Here is a 17,341-nt window from a genome sequence, read left to right as displayed (position 1 = left end):
ACAGTTATATATTAAACCTACCTGTCAATGTAATAAGTCTGACATTGTGTGTTTATGAATGCACAGACTGAAAGAGTGTAGGCACCATAACAAGAGCAACAATTAATGTCTTTGTTTTTTTTCTGTTTATATCATCCAACTGTCCTAGAGAAAAATCCTTTTTCGAACACTTATTTCACCTTCTCCATATCTCGGCTGGAAATACTTTTGGGAAATCCTGCTTGAATTTTTAGCTGGCCTTGCTGTGTAGAAAGGAATCATTAGTTCCTGCGTGGAAACAACTAAAACATAATATATACCTTATAACTGAAGAGCTAGTCCACAGTAACGACACACCATAGTTTCAAGCAGGGGAGGAAGTAAGCATTATAGTGATACTACTCAAGAAACAAAATCACTATGGCATCATCAGATGGCATTGAAAGGATCAACCTTTTCTAAAACGTATGATTAACTTATGATTATTGTTTGCGATAACCTGAAATCCATTATCCTTTATTAACTCCCATTTTGTACATAGGGAACTCGTCACCCATAGTGCAGCAGTAGACAAGAGCAGTGCCATTAAAGAAAAAGGCCTTTTCTAAGCAATTTTGCAAATTAAAGACAGAGCCAGACTTAACCTAGTAAGAGTGTTCTGTGACTCCAGAACTCAGTGAATTCTTGACGCCCTCACATGGTTTTAAAGACAGCTGTTTTCTAGTTTAGACAGGACATAGATATCTGAAAATCAGTTTTATATATCTGAATAACTTGTATGGAATCAGTCTGGCATGAGGAGTACAGAGTAAGCTTAAAAGGTACTTGTAAGAGAGATCCTTATTGGGAAATCAAAATTCCAACAACCTTATTTGTTCCACAGAAACTCTGGGAGGACAGTGAAAAAACCCTTGGTATACAATGCACAAGCCCTTTAATCCTATACAGATGAATCTTACTGAAGAATTTTATCTGCCTTAATAAAAACACACTACAAACAAATGATTGCAACATTGATTTGTTTGGATGCTTGTCCATATTTGTCACGGGCTTTGCTCACCAGAACATTTTATCTTGAAACAAAGTTATCTGTATCATATGCGTTTCTTGGTCCTTCCTCCCTACTATTCAGTCAAGAAAACTGAAGTGTGGTTTAAACCAGGAAAGACTGAAACAGTAGCCATGCCTTAATTTTTATTTTTAAGATCAGCATTTATTGTTACTTTAGGGTGGACTTTTACCTATGAATTAAAAAGCTAATTGCTTATTTCATTTTACCCTTCACACCTTCACTACTGTCAAGCGCATCAAATATTGCAAACAAAAGTGATTTGCATTTTCAACAAAAGAAAGCAATCTACAATACAGAAGATACCAGCTAAATCCTGATACAACAAACAGACGAACAACAGAAAGTTGTCATGTTAAAAGACATTAACAACTATATTGGAGATATATATTAAGAAAAACCTCATATGCTTAAATAAATTTTTATTTCCTTCCTCCTTTCATATCAGCTATTCTAATAAACTAAGCAGGAGAAACAGAGTTTTCTAAATTCAAGCAAGAAGTAATACTTATAAAGAAATTTAATAAGAAAAACCAGACCAAAGTTGATCAAGCAGCTAATACTGTCTGAGATATAACACACTTCTATTTGATAATCCTGTTCTGGAACCATACTGGAAAAACGATTTGTTTATTTTCAGTGGTTGGTTGCGAAATTTGACTCTGAACTTTCAAACTAGTCTTATTATTCAGGAAATTGTCAGGTACTGTTAATACCTGACTGCCACTTTACAGGAAACAGAGAAGTCACCAAGAAGGAAAAACAGATTAGAATGATACAGGAAGCTGAATATATTCTACATTTTACTAGTGAAAAACAAGCACCTTAAGAATTATTACAACAACCGAAACACCATTCAAAAGGAAAAAAAAGTACATGTTGCACTCTGCAAACTGACAATACAAACATGTAGGTCACTGAAGATGCAAATTTAGAAAAAGATACAAAATAATTTATAAAACCACGTCACTTAAAAGCTCTTTGGTCACTCAAACCATTTAACTAATTGAAACTTTCAGCTTCTGTACAAGCCAAAAGAAAATCAGATTGTCTCGTTGCTGAAAGTTTCATGAGGGTAAGAAAGAGATGCATAAGGGTGTAATAAAAAGCCTAGCTGGCAACTTTGGGATCGAGTATTATGAAATACAAGAGTGTAAACAAAAAGGCCTCTGAAAAGAACTTCACAAAAAAAAAACAAATGGGAAGAAAGAGCAGGACAATAGCACAATTAAATAGCAACAGTTCCTACCTGTTCGTAGTGGTAAGTCTGAAGTGATGTAATTTGTATTATTAAATAATGCATTCATTCCCATGAACTGATCCATTGCAAACATCTATATTGAAAGAAAATATACTCTTCATTACTACATATGGACATAATTTCATAAAGCATCTGTCGCAAAGAATGTCAAAGCTCTCTGCAAATACTGAGACTGCAAACACCACAGTGCAGTACATAAACATTTTGTATCTATTTTATTTTTGCTGGCAACAGCAGCGCAAGCAAAGCTGATAGTATTGACCCAGTTTCACCAGTATCATTAGACTGCACTGAGCTCGGCTCAGTTTCTAAGCACGCATTTTGCTTGCATGCTATATATTCGGAAGAGCTTAGGTGGTAAATTCTGAAAATCTGACCCTAGATGTCTTGCCCAAGGCCTTGCTGAAAACCTATGAGTTTTCATTTCCACTTCTGTGATTAAACCCCACCAGACTACACTCCTTATGTAAATACATTTACATGCTCTAATGCAAGAAAGCAGTATACCCAGGTTAAAGTTTAATTTTTTTTTTTTTTTTTGAACACAGACATGCCTTAACTCACTGCAATTGTCGTCAGGTATAAATCTATCTTCTTCCAAAATGGAGCAAGTATAAAGGAGAAAATAGTTTCTCTTTAGAAATTAAGGTGAGTAGAAATGATCTGTCCTTCATTCAAACTTTTCACTCAAGCACCGTTCTCACAATTCAAAAGAATCATGAAATGACCTAATGAGATCAGGAAGAGCTTCTGAAGAGCTAGGCCTAGTGATCGGTGTGAGTGAAGGAACATTTTAGTCATCAATGTCAATGCAAATTTCACAAAAAATGATACAAAGGGGCCTTTTGGGGCATAAAGGGCTTCATTTTCAGATAAAGTCCCATGCTCACCACAGAAGAAGTTTCAGAGCAATTGTCACAGGCAGACAGGGCATAAAACTGAGTATTTTTTCAACTGCTTCTTTCAGCAGGCCTACCTTTCCTTTTCACTTCAGCCATTTCACCTGGCAAGGCACTTTACAGGTCACATGAAAAACACCTTAGAGAAAAAAAAAACCCAGATTTCCCCAAACCTGATTTCTGCCAATAGCTGGAATGCTTTTATATCTTCATGTTGTTAAGCCTAGGAAATGACAGGACAATATGATAGGAAGCCAAAACAGAGAGCTAGGAGAGAATACAGGGATATTGAAAATACACAAATCCACTTACTTGGGGATCAGACACTCCCATAATATAGGGATCTTCTCCTGCCATTTTAAGTCCTGAAACATAAAAACATAATCAGAACTCTCATTTTTTTTTTCAACGTACAGCAATAGAGAAACTTGAAAAATGTTAAAGTTGAAAGCCCCATCTCTGACTTCTCTTATTTTACTCATAATGTTAATGAGTTCTAAAATACTCTTAACATTCCTCAGTATTTGCAAGGGGCCAGGCTAAGGACAGGACAGGCTACAGCTAGGATTTTCCATTCCCCGCTCCCAAGCAACTAAAAATTACAGTCAAAGTCCTGAAGACAAAATTTACTGAAATCAGGAATTAATTTGTTTCTGCCTTTGCTCTAACTATTCTGCCATTAGAGGTTAGGCAAGATCATTATCATAGTTGAGCAAAAGCAGGACTCCACACTTTTATACAATAAAACGACTTCTGAGCATTCATGAATTAACCCTAACGGTTTTCTTGTGAAGTACTACTAAATGCAAGATAAAGATGCCTGAGAAAGAACATCCAATATTTCTTCTTTAAACAAAACCAGGAGTCAAACAGTGATTGATTTTGGACACCTTTATTTCCACAGGTCCACAAGTGCTTGGCACCCACAATAACTCGGTGCTGACAATGACAATTAAGGATGTACAACATACTTAATCCTCTCTCACAGGTCTACATGTAAATGCTGGACACTGGGAAAGTTTAGCCTGGCTTAGTTTTCCTGCGGCCAGTAGCAAGCCCATAGCAGAGCCTGGAAATTTTCTTAGGAATTTATTACGTCTATAATAAAAGATGAGTGTTATTTCCTTTCATGCAGACATTATTGAAAGAATTACAATTTCACTTATGTTGATCTTACAAAAAAAGGCTCTCCAAGAGAACATCTGAAAATAACCGTAGTGACTATTTCAAGAGACTCACGTCTGCATGCAAGCAGACACTCTAAATAAGGTTAATAACTAATAGAAGATAGAAACATGTCACTGGCTCTCATATTGCACCACAATGAACATGAACCATGTCTTCCAGCAAAGCAAAGTGAACTGTGAAAACCTACTGCCCTATGAAAGAGAGTGGCAAGCGATCAGTAAACCAGTAAAGAAAAACTGAGTCACCATGTACCTTCTACAGGAACTATAAAGGCAAATATCAGAAACAAAACTGCAATACTCGAGTACTTCTCTTTGACAGAGGCTCAACTCAGCTTGTTAACAAGTTCCAAAGACAACACACAGTCACTCATCCCACACAAGTAGAAAATGAAAGAAAATTTAAAATTGAGAAATAGGAGACAGTACCCAGATCACTTCCAGGAAAAAGAGGTCCATGAGGATAAAATTATTTTTTAATCTGGAAAATGAAAGTACTCACCAGTTTGTAATTCAATTTTAGAGAGAAATATTTACTAGGTAATGTTTATTTGTAGTATTTGAGCAAATATCAAATAACTGGACATAAGATTTCAACCAAAAATGAGTAACACACACAACAAGCAGCCACAATCACCCATGCTGTACTTCATCACCTAATACATCAGGATTTCAGCAATATAAAAAATAACAGTCAATCACATTATCTCACAAGTACATTCTGCAAAGCATTATTTTCATCAATAATTTGCTATTGTTCTTATCAATCTTTATGGGAAAAAATCAACATACAAGGCATAACACCAATTAAAGGTGTAGATATCACAGAAAACAATCTGAAGACCTCAACAGCCAGCATTTTTTAGGAAGTGTCAGAAAATACCCACCCTGCTGATGCACACTGATGTGAGTGTAAACTGTGAGTGCAAATGCCAGATTTCTTCTGCAAAAACACAATAAAAACTGGTTCTAAAAGTCTTGTTTTGTGATCTCTCATATTTTATCACTTACTATTTCATGAGTCACATATGCAAAATTGTGTTCCAAAATACCTACGGTACCCAGATAACATGGTAAATACACTTATGCAGAAAAAAATTCTGAGGCTCTAATATGAATAGCATCTGCCCACTTGCCTGTTATTTCTTTGCAAAACTTTCAAAGCATCTCACAGCTTTTTCTGTAAGCCCAATAGGATAAATTTAACAGCATGTTCTATTGTCTTTGCCCTATTCTAGTTTCTCAGGCTGCATCACTCTCACTCCAGCAGAAGTCTGTGGGAGAAGGGCAGCTCTCACCTGCTACACTTCCTCATCACATTTACAGTTCTACAATACATGACTTCAACAAAATGGAAAAATACCACAGAGGCAGTATTTCTGAAAACTTTTCATTTAAAGTACTTTGATATAGAAATTCGAATCCACGCAGAAATAAAACCTATGTCTATCTGAATCCGTCCTTCAATTTCACCTGATCACAATGGCCATTTTTTGCTTTTTGGCCAATGCAATGAACATGAATGTCATGAGAGCAAACCTGCAGTCATTAAAGATAAATGTTACACTCAGAAGCAGCAAGGTAACTACCCACATACTACCCAGCTGCTGTAGGTATGTACTAAGGAATTTCTAACCAGGTATTAAACACAATCTCTCTCACTCCAAAAGCACAGGTGTCTCTTACTGGAGAACTTTTGTGTTCAACAGTCAGCTGCAGTGTTTGAGGGAGAGGTTAAAGACATTCTCTCTGGCTTCATTGCTAAACCAGTTTATTATAAACATGTGATAATTTTGATGTGCAAACAAACACCTTTGTGTATGTAAACTGACACTTGATTGCCTTTTCAGGGCCTAGACAAAAATTAATCCAGCAGTTTAAAATGACCCCTCTAATGACTAAAAACACTCTTGGTTTCACTATATGTTTTGTCCTCTTTCAAAGTCAAACAAACAACAAAAATGTTCTGGGAACTCTACCTCCAAAATAGAATTTGTTTCCTTAGGATTTATTCAGTTAACAAATCCCTAAGCTTCCTCTTCTTACAAGAAAATTGGGGCAAACCCAGGGAGTCAATAATACGATTAAAAACCAAAAAGACACTTGCAGAAAAACAGACCCTAGCATTAACTGTATGACTCTTAATTGGCCTCGACCCTTATTGCTTGAGTCTCTACGCACCTTTCCTACATGCATTAAGTGGTAAGATTACCATCTACCATGAGTAGCTTTGTTCATCGTCGCCTTACATTTAGTTGTATTTTGGGGCAGAGATTGTTTTTATCCAAGCTGTATTTGCTGCTATATGCATCGTACAGAAGTCAGGTCAAAACTACCCCTCTCTCATTTGAAGATGACTGGGATCAAAATTGTTTTGTGGAAGTTCGTGTTAGCATATATGTCTGCCTCCCACATAATCTCCAATTCCCACAAACTGTACTGCAAACTTGCATCTACAATAAAAAAATACCCCTGCACCCGCAGACCACAATCAACCACGACAGCCTCCACCCTGGAGATCGTCTGAAGTCTTTCAGATAATGGGGCACAGGAAACTAAACATTTCAACTCACAGTATTTTTTAGTGTGAAAATTCGAAGGTGGGTGAAGGAACATCATTCAGCTAGTAGCACAATGGGAAAACATAAAATCCAGCTAAACATGTCCAAAACCACACAGCTGTGCCTACTGAGGGACTGTAAGAGCATATGCATATGCATATGTATATGTGTGCAGTATTCCTTCTCCCCACCGCGGGTCAGTTGCCACTGTGAAAAAGGTTAAAAAAAGGAGAAAAGAAAAAAACCTAGGAAGATTTATACACATATATCCACATATATGTATACGTACACAGATATGGAAGGTGATGGGGTTGCACCAACTAACCAAGCAAACATAATGGCAGTTACTTTGCATCACTACTCCTCCTTAATAACCAAATAACACCAGGTACAAGCAGACACAGCTGGAGGAACTCAAGTTCATTTATTGTATTCTGAATATCTGTTTTAAAGCTTCAAAAGGATCAGGCATTTAAAACGAAAACAACGTAATTAATGTAGGAATGCTCTCATCCAGATGAATGCATCATAAGATGCATTTCATCTTATGAAATTCTCATTTCTGTTTATCTTGATCATTTGATTTCAGATCTCACCTGCTGTTCTCCAACACCCACTGTATCTAACTAACTATAAAAAACAAAGATAGGTTTCTCTAACCTACTTTTTTAGCCCCCTGATTTTTTGCAGTCCAGATCCTTCCCTCTACTGTTCCTCTTCAACTTTCCAGCCTGAATTTTAAAAATGAGGTGAACCATTTCCCTCTTTGATACCTGTATCTACTCCAATACCTACGAACACAGAATGGGACTTTCTACAGACAAGCATAACCTGATGCAAATTTCATCATCTATGAGGAATCAAGCTTTGATGTTTGATTCAGATACTAATAGTCCAGTTATTTCTGAAAACATTTACAAACATCTCACCCAGCAGCTGCATGCCTTTTAAAAAACTAAGACTTCAAACTACATTATTTTTCTTTCTAGCTTTGTTCTCATACCAGCCTGGCTAAAAACCTGAACAGTATATATACTAACAAATTAGGAAGACTTCTTATTCCTCCAAGCAGGAAATAAAATCACTTGAATATTACCCTAAATAGTTGAACATCATCCCACCCCCCCAAAAAAATTTGAACTTTAGTACCCCAAATCTATCCATGTTTTAAAATGCACGAGCATGCTTACTGATGAAGCTAACATTTCACATAGGATCAGAGAAAAAAAAAAAACAAAACACAAAACATGACATGGACTTCCTTTCCCAGACCTTCAAGGAGAGACATTGTAAGCAGGTCTCTACTTTTAATCTATGTTCTTTGAATATAAATGCATTTTTTTAAGTCAATTTGCAGAGATGAGGGATGAACAGTATCCCCAACTTCTCTACCCCACAAAGACCTGCCTCATCATAAAAGAGCATGATGCCTGGTGGAAACTCTTACCAGCCACTCATCTCTTTTAATCTTTCTGTACTTCGATCCAACCAAACAAAATAAAAGCATTAAAACTGATGTGACAGGATGCCAATTATATCCTCAGAAAATGAATGCAAAACACTAGCATCAGGGTATCTGCCTGCTGCGGTTTTAAAATACAAAGAATCAACTCATCTTTTCTAAACTTGTCCATTATTTTTTAATTAGTTCAGTATAAAGACTGAGTTCAGGATAGATTAATATTTTATGGAAGAAGGTTTGGCACAGATCAGTTTAACAGGATGAAAATGAGGGCATATTCCATAAAAGATATACCGAAGATACATATGTTAGTGAATCATGATCTTTATTACTCAGAGTTCATGATACTTGTGAACTGGAATTAGTCTGATGGTTTAAATAAATTTCTATATTGAGGAACATCCATCTCTTACTTTATGAGATGTTTTACATCAAACTGTTCTCATCTTTCAAGGCTGGGATTCAGTAAACAAGCCTCAAGATGAGAAACTCAACTACTACACTCCAGCTGACTTGATACACTGAAAGCACAGTTCTTCCTGCAAGTTTTCTAGCAGAGTGGTTTTTTTCTCTTTAACTTGGCTTTTGTTGGAATCTACCTGTTAAAAATAAACTTCTCTACTGGACACTGAATGAAAGTCATGAAATCCACTGTGATTATGTTCTTACACTATTTATTTTGCTCATTAAAAATAGAGAGGAATAAGGATGAAAGAAAGGCAAAGACATCTGTGTTTTATACATTATATTGTAAGTATATTTTTGCTACATCAGGGTTATAAAATACGGTAGACTATCTGATTGCAGAGAACTATGTTTTTAGGAACAGCATCAAGTTCTCTGAAATCCTGTAGCAGCTACGAAATATTGAGGTAGAAACAATAACTCTTGTATTGTACAGTCTCTCCAACATGTTTTATCTGGTATCGTTTACTTCTTTAGTGGCAACTATCCATCCTTGAGCCTCACTTTTCTATCCTTTGCAAAACATAATCTGTATAGAGACAGTTGTTTCAGAGATCAGCATTTCCCAAATGGAGATGCTGGGAAATGTATTGTGCAACAGACGCTGCGAGTTGCTGGGTCAGGACTGGAAGCAGGACAAGATCTGCTGAAATGATTTCGGCTAGAGGATGGAGCAGGCTGCTCTGACAGAACAGAGATACCGATCCAAACTTAGTCTCAAGTTTTCACCACGGTATTGCCTTCAAAGTCAGGATGCTGCCCCTTTCAATGCCTGGCCTTTTCACCTTAGCTCTGTCTGCCTCCTCTCAACTTCATCCAGCACTTCATTTCCCTTATAACCCAGTTATTTTTCCCAAAATACTGGGAGTACAGCTCCAGAGCAAAAACCTTTGGTGCAGAATATATTCTTAGAGAAGCACAGGGAGGGAAAAAAGGAAGTTTGAGAACTGCTGTTTTCTACCTCTGCACAAAATAGCAGGCCGTACACATATACACAGGCTTAGGTCTCCTGACGCTTCAGAGGACACACAAGTTGGGTCATGAACCTGCAGCAGTTACACGGACAACTCCTAGTTTAAGCCGCGCATGTCCTTCTCATCACTTTAATTTTGTAAGGCTGAATAAAAGATGCTTTTCTTAAGAAAAATAAATCCCATTTTTTTTAAAAGCAATGTAACAACAGTGGGAATATTGTACAGGCAGGATTCCAAACAGTTGTTGGCATTTTGAACACATGTTGTCCAAACCTGCTTAAAGCAGGTCTACACAACTAAACTCCAACAGCTGTTAGCTACCAGCACCTTGTACTTCCATTACTGTTGCCATAAACAAAGCTGCTGCAGAAGAAAGTTTTCTGGAGAGGGAGAGGGGAAAGAGAGACCTCCCTCACAAATACTTATCAAGCAAAATGTTAACACAGAAAAGGTTTTACCAATGGTAATTTTATTGACATTGTTCTCAACTACTCATTTTGATTGCACCCGTTTTAATAAATTATACTGTTTCTGAAGTCCCCAGGCAAAGGTTAAGACTGGACCAAATATTTGTCATTTAGATGAACACTGTCCTGATGCACAGTCTGGAAAAATTGGGAAAATGCAAGCTATACACACAAACACACGTTTTTCTTTTTACAATAAAAGGAAAAGAAAAAGATGTGCTACAGAGAGCAAACCCCTGGATTATTCAAAATAAGAGGTGATAAACAGATGTATTTGAAATATATAAAGTAAATAGAATCAAAATATTAAGGGAACATCATACATACTTTCACTCACGTTATTGGCATGAATCTCAAGCACAAACAGGAAAGAAAAAGCATTTTAAAAACCATGAGAAGGAATTTCTAACTGGCTCAAGTTGACAAGGAGCCCCATCAACTGTTTTTTTGAAGGGATTTTAACTCAGTAATGAAACAGACTTGAAATTTGAAGTTTGCCTTTAAATGTTAAAAGTTTAGCAATATTTCTTCTCCCATCTATGACTTCAATACCTGGGGGTGTAGGGGTCTGTTTTAAGGAAACTGTATTCTCAGTACGAGAGTCAACAATGCTCAATTTCTGCAAAAGTGGCATACGAAAGTTGTATTTTTTACTTTCCTTCAGCTACTACAAAGACGTGTAATCTCTGAATAAAGATTTGAGTATAATTTCTTGGTATACAAGTGAGAAAAAGGTTTGTGCAGAGAGGCATTTTTATCAAAGACACTACTTTCCTCTGCAGGTTTTTTCTCATACATAGACTGTTACAGCTGCAATAACACTACATAACCCTAAATGACACTGTTTGTTTTTCTAACATAACAACACAAATTGTCTCCTCTTCTTATTAATGAAGTCTGCTTATTATTTCCTGTTGGGTGGGACCTTGGAGTTATGGCTGCGTATTTTTAAAATTAAAAAACTGTTTAAGTTAAAATTTTCAAATATTTTCAGTCATGAGCAAATGCATTATTGGACAACAGTATAAAAACTACAAAACATTAATACTTGTGATTGATTTAATTTCCTAAAAGAGATTTCATAGAAGTGTGATGCTCTTGAATCAGAACTGGGTGCAGAATTATTGTAGGAAATCTAGACTCAAATTTATTACACCAGATAACTACTAAATTTGAAGAAAAATTCATAGCATGAGGAAATCCACTTGGCAAAGAGTAACTGGGCTACCTGAATGGTTGCTTTATTAAGTATTTTTACAAAGAGAATTTTTGTGTGTTTTATTCCTTTCCCAAATGTCAAAGTAGTTAACTAATATGACAAAAGGAAACACTAAGATGCCATAAACATACAGTTTTTCCAGGGTATTGTCGGAATAAAATTAGAATGTTTTTGTTAAAACACATTCAAAGCAACTAAAACCAAAGGAATAAACAGTATTCAAATATATGGCAAACATACTCTGGTATATGTATAATGATAAGTATATGTAAAAATAGTGAGGTTCAACACAGCAAAACAACTTTAGTAACTACACTGTATTTTAGCCACATGGGGTGGTAACGCTACTTGAACTAACCTGAGTATCATGTTAAAATGCTGTTACTTTTTCCTACAGATTAAAAAGAATCACTGAACGTTCTTTAGAAATAGTTCTAGTTCATACAATGTTGTTCAGCAAAGTAAAATTTTAACTTAAAAAGCCACACATACCCATTTCGTAAGCCTTAAGTGTAATGAATCACCAATATTAAACAGCAGACCTTTTCCTTTTTTTGGGGGGGGGGGGATGGGGAAGAACAGCGTTTCTGAGAAGCCAAGTAACAAGCAAACCCAAGATGTCAAAACTCCACATAAGGTTTGCTGTATCACCAGGTAGTTTCACACAGGTTCTGGTGTCTTACTGAAGACACAGTCCCTCATTTCGTGAGCAACAGAGGGCTCAGAAAACAGCAAGGGCTGTTACCACTGCAATCACAAAAGTGAGCTAAGGGATTCTCAGTGTCCTTTTGGTTTCGAACAGCCACTGAAAACATAACATGACAGAAACAGTCAGTTAAATAACACCAATAAGTGGAGCCAAACAGGTAGAACTGAGCCCAGCACTGTCACAGCTATACCCTAGGTTTCAAATCTACAAGTGCAAAGTGGTTACTAAGTTGTTTTTTGTTTTTTTTTTTTTACAAAGAAATAGTAAAACTCCTGCAGCCTCAATTTTCTACAGTAACCTATGATACAACAAAAAAATCACTTAGACTAATGAGACACAAAAAAAAAATCTGCTCCCTTTGTTTTTTTTTTTCGTGTGTGTTAAAATCTGTCTGTAAGTGTTCAAACATAGAAGTACAATCTTTAAAAGCAACAAAAAACAAACAAAAAAAGCAACACCACACAACTCGGACCTACTCTGCTCTTGATCTGTTGATACCAGTACAGTTTGCTTGGAGGATGCAATGAAATACAGAGGTATTCTAGTTTAGCTAATTCTGCATTTTAAATTAAGGAAAAAAAATATATCTGGCATTGCTTTTCAAAAGAACATAAAAGCTGAAAGGGGGAAAAAATGCTAATAGTAGCAACAGTAGCTTCCTCCCCACACGCTGTCTGTCAGCTCCACCTAAATCCTAAACAAAGGATTTTACCCTGAGACTAGAATAATTTGAATCATCTTTTAAGGCCTTACTTCTGAAACTGTCAACAGTGCTTCAGCAAAATATGTTTAAATGAAGGCACTGAGGAAGACTCACTGAATTATTTCTATGCTCAAAATTAGATGCAAACTTCGTGCCTGACTGACCTAAGGGCACAGTTAATGACAACTGTAATTATGATCTTATCAATGTAGAACTTCATAAAAGGCTCACAGTTTATTTAAAGGACATCAAATTACAACTTCCACTTCTAAAATACCTGTGTTGGAGCTAAAAGTGACCAAGACCAGGAATTTCTTTTTCTTTATTTGCCTGAAACATTCTCTCCTCTTTGTTTTATAACAGATGTGATATTTTGTGTCTGAGAACCAAAGAAAAGCTATCAACATGCTGGGAGAAAAATTTTTAAACTAACTTTAGAGTTTTCATTAGTTGCTTAGGGAAATAAGTAACAATTTTCTTTAAGGCTAATACTTCCAAATTTAGAGTTGGCAAACATCTACAGCACCGAAAGGTGAGAAGATTTTAGCAAGTACATTTTGAAGTAATCTATGAAAACAGAGAGTAATTAACCAGAATCTCTGAAGACCACAGAATTTTCTCATCACTAGCTACATCAGAAGGCCAGCTGTAAGTTCATAAAAAATAGTCTTTCACTGTATCTTTGCTTCAAAACAACATTTACTTTGTATGCATACAACTATCGAGGGAGACTTGAACTTTCTAGTCAGCATAGAGCATCCTTGATAGTAAAAACTTATAGGCCTTCAAACTTGGTTCCTGTCCTTCCAGACTCAGCAGTCACAAGCATGATAACATGAATTCCTAACTGCATTTATTTCTGGAGTTTGCATGTATTCATGAGACAGTGGCATGGGAAGATTTTGAGAAAAGGCCATGATGAAAAAGAGTATTGTTTTCATGAAAACTCAAAAATCTATTAATTAGCAAATTTGTGTCAGTCATATTTATTTGTACGTATCCATTAATGAATTCACATAATGCCACCTCAATGAAAAAAGCAATTTAAATTTATTATTAAAATAGATTTTAAACATCAAATACATAGTAATGGAGAAACAATTAAATTGCCGTTTTTCAATACATGAAGTAGGAAATTTTAGAATGTGCATATAAATGAATTATCATTGTCTGCTTTCCACCCTCTCACCCTCTCCCAAGACTCCCTTATTCTCTCTCCCAGCACACTTTTTTTTCCTCCCAGTAAACTTGTCTGATTTCAAAATATGTACTACAAACACATTACCAAGGTGCTGACTGAATTAAGCAGCTACAGGTATGAAGTTTATCTGCTACATTGTTTTTTGAAAACACACAATATGACACAAAGTGATACAAAGCCGTTCTCAGTTTTACAACTTTACTCAGTGTATTCATTACTCGCATGAGAAAACCATTTCATTTTTGATGACTCGACCGCTGATTGACACTTCTGTCTTTAAAAAAGGGACAAAAGGGGGAAAGAAAAAGGCTTTTCCCTTTCTGTTTAATATTTCGGATTAAATTTAACAGATCTTGCACATATTTCAGCACTGAGTTTCCTTAAAATTTCCCCACTCTATGGCAGATCCTGATAATAGTATTTCAGCATAAATGTCAGTTAAGTTCTTAAGCCAAGGAGGTTTACAGAACAGAGGACCTGCCTCTGGATAGTTACAGGCTGCTTTTTCCTCTTTCGTTTTCTCAGTTAAAACTGTAGTCGTTTCTGTACATTACAAAACATTGCAGACAGGATGACATCTTAAAATGACTTTTTGGTTAATGCTTTCCCAGAATGGGCAGCTACATTCCCCTTTGAAAGAACAAAAATGCTTTAACTGAAATACTACTTCAAAAGCTGATACTTCACAGTACATTGACTTTGGATGTCAATAAAACAGCTGTATTTTCAGCTCTGTTCTGTGAGCTTGACAGTGGTGGTGTAGCACCTTACAGCATGTAAGGCACAAGGTGATATGGCAGAATTCACCCACTTAGTATTAATTCTCTCTGTGAACAGAATAAATGAAAAGAGGACTTCTGAAGCCCAAAACATGTCATATACGATCGGCACTTTAAAACCATTTTAACCAAAAAAATCCGTATTTCTTTTAAAATGTTATTCTTTAGCAAAGATTTTTAGCATTTTAAAACAGGAAGTTGAAATGCAGCACCAAAGGTGTTATGATCCCTTGCCTACAAAGCCTTATTCTGCAAATGCTTGCAGGCACTCTTATTTACTTATTTGAATGAAATTACATAGCAGTATACTGCATGATGATAATGGCCAATTAACACATAGCTCACCTGTAGTACAGTTCAGAAATAATACTCCATTTTATATTCACAGAAAATAAGTCAATAGTGCTTCTTTATCAAAGTTACCATCAAAGCAGAAAGCGTCAACAGGTAAAAAAAATAACTGTGATGATGAACAGCTGAATATTCTTGGTTTTAAGGTCAAATGTAACAGAACAATCAGTCCGATAATATTCCTTGTCACGGTGAGATCATTTCAGTTTCACCCCTTACCGCTAAATTGCCATTCAAAGACTCACTATTTACAACGTTTTAAAGTAGCCTTTATTTATACTATTTGTGACACTTGGAGAACTCCTGCAAGCCCCACCCAAGACCAGGACACCAAGCTGCCAGTGACAAACCTCTGTTTGCGTGGTAACCGGCTGTTTTTTCAAGGCCAGCCGGCGACGATACAGCAGGGGACACTCCGGACTGTGTCTCAGGTTAACCACGTATGTCACCTTCGAAACCAAAAGCGTAACAAGCAGCACCTCCTTTGCCTGCACGCACCGACCACACGGTCAGCGCAAGCTGCGCTTTCAAACTTTTTCACTTTACTTGTCAGTCCTTCACAGACACCCCTTCCTAGGTACGAGGGCCCCTACAGCACAGCAGCAGAAAAACCTACTACGTGCCTAAAAAAAATACACCACAGCAGAGGCGTGAGGCGGTTCGTGCACCAGCAGAGCGCGATTCTCCAAACCCGCAACAGAAACCAAAGCGAGGTGGCAATCGCCCTTTTCAGAAACTCCGCTCCGGGAAGAAGGGGGTGTTCGTCTCCCCGGCCCCCCCCGGGTCACCGCCGCTGTCGCCGGCTGCCCACCTTCCCTTCTCGCTCGCCGCAGCCGCCCCGGCGAGCGCTGGCAAACCCCGCGGCGATCGCTCCCGGCGCTTCAGTGAGAGGTCCACGCCCGGGCCGAGGTCACAGGCGAGCGGGGGCTGGCCCGGGGGACACGCTTCCTGTCGGCAAACCTTCCCTCCAGGGGTCCGCCACACTCTCCACGGCGCTTCCCCCAGCCCAGCCCGAGCAGGGCGCAGCTGTCCGCTCCCACCCCGCTCTCGGGCCGCGGCGGCGCCGCGCTCCCCGCCGGACGGAAGAAGCGCAGACACGGGCAAACGGGCACCGAAGTAGGGGCAGGGGAGAAACAAGGCAGCGAGCGGCGGGTCAGGGGCCGCCTGAGGCTCACCTGGAGCAGGGCAGGGCTGGCGGCGCCTCCTCCTCCTTCTTGTCGCCGTCTGCCGCTGGCGGTTCCCGGCCGCGCGTCCCTCAGCGCCGCGCCATGTAACCGGCGTGACGCCGCCGGCGCCGCCCGCGCCCTGGCTCCGCGCGGACTTTCCCCCTCCCTCCCGCCTGCCCCCCCCACCGCGGGCCCACTGGCTAGGGCAGCCGAGCGGCACCAGCCTGCGCGGCCGTCGCCTGCGTACCCTCCGCCCCCGTGGCCGCCTGCCCCCCGGCCCGCCGCACTTCCTGGCTGGAAATTCCCGCTGACGCTCCGGCAGCGCAAACGGCTGCGCGGGAGGGGCGGGGCAGGAGAAGGGCGCCCGCACAGCTCCGAGCACCTCCAGCCGCCTGTGGCGGCCCCCTCAGCGCCCGCCCGGATCCTCACGGCTCCGGAGAAGCCCACCCCGGGCGGGCGAGGAAGCGCCTGGCACCCACCCGCTGGCGGCGAACTCCCTCCCCCGGGGACGGGCCCTCCCGCCCGGAGAAAGCGGCGCGCATACGTGAGCCTCTTCATGCCGGGGGCATTACCACCGCCACAGGAGGGATCCCGGCGTTGTCCGCGTTGCTTGGGCCACAGCGACGTTCTCAACACCTCTGTGGAGTCAGCCCCGACTTGGTGGCTGCCAGCGTTTTCTTGTTGCTTGACCCCTAAAAAGTTTTGAAGGGAAGAAAGGCTATGCGTAGAGCGAATTTAAACCCACTTACGTAGTGCCTGGCTGTTGGCTGCCTTTCACGGGCACTTCATAAAAGGAGGTTTACTGATTGACAACCACCTGATGTCTGAAAACAGCACTGAGCAGAAAGTACAGGCTACACAGCACCATTTTTCTGTGGATTTGTACAGC

The 17,341-nt window shown here is 39.1% G+C and overlaps 1 protein-coding gene across 3 annotated transcripts in view; it reads right to left on the bottom strand.

The window, feature by feature from the left end:
- NFKB1 (nuclear factor kappa B subunit 1) overlaps positions 1 to 16,620 on the bottom strand; it is a 58,873-nt gene extending 42,253 nt beyond the window's left edge. For 2 of the 3 annotated variants that reach the window (XM_068403657.1, XM_068403659.1), the window contains exons 1-3: positions 16,462 to 16,542; positions 3,521 to 3,573; positions 2,298 to 2,382 (exon numbers count right to left, since the gene is read on the bottom strand). In XM_068403657.1, the coding sequence (XP_068259758.1) occupies positions 2,298 to 2,382; positions 3,521 to 3,565 (130 nt within the window). In that variant the 5' untranslated portion in view covers positions 3,566 to 3,573; positions 16,462 to 16,542. Of the gene's footprint in view, positions 1 to 2,297; positions 2,383 to 3,520; positions 3,574 to 16,461 lie in introns of all 3 variants that reach the window. The other variant, XM_068403658.1, reaches the window with a different exon arrangement.
- Between the last annotated feature and the right edge of the window lie 721 nt (positions 16,621 to 17,341).

The sequence above is a fragment of the Nyctibius grandis genome, chromosome 6, assembly GCF_013368605.1.
Source record: "Nyctibius grandis isolate bNycGra1 chromosome 6, bNycGra1.pri, whole genome shotgun sequence".
Classification (NCBI taxonomy): Eukaryota; Metazoa; Chordata; class Aves; order Nyctibiiformes; family Nyctibiidae; genus Nyctibius; species Nyctibius grandis.
Note: the sequence above shows the minus strand (reverse complement) of the source record. Positions and strands in the feature narration are given on the sequence as shown.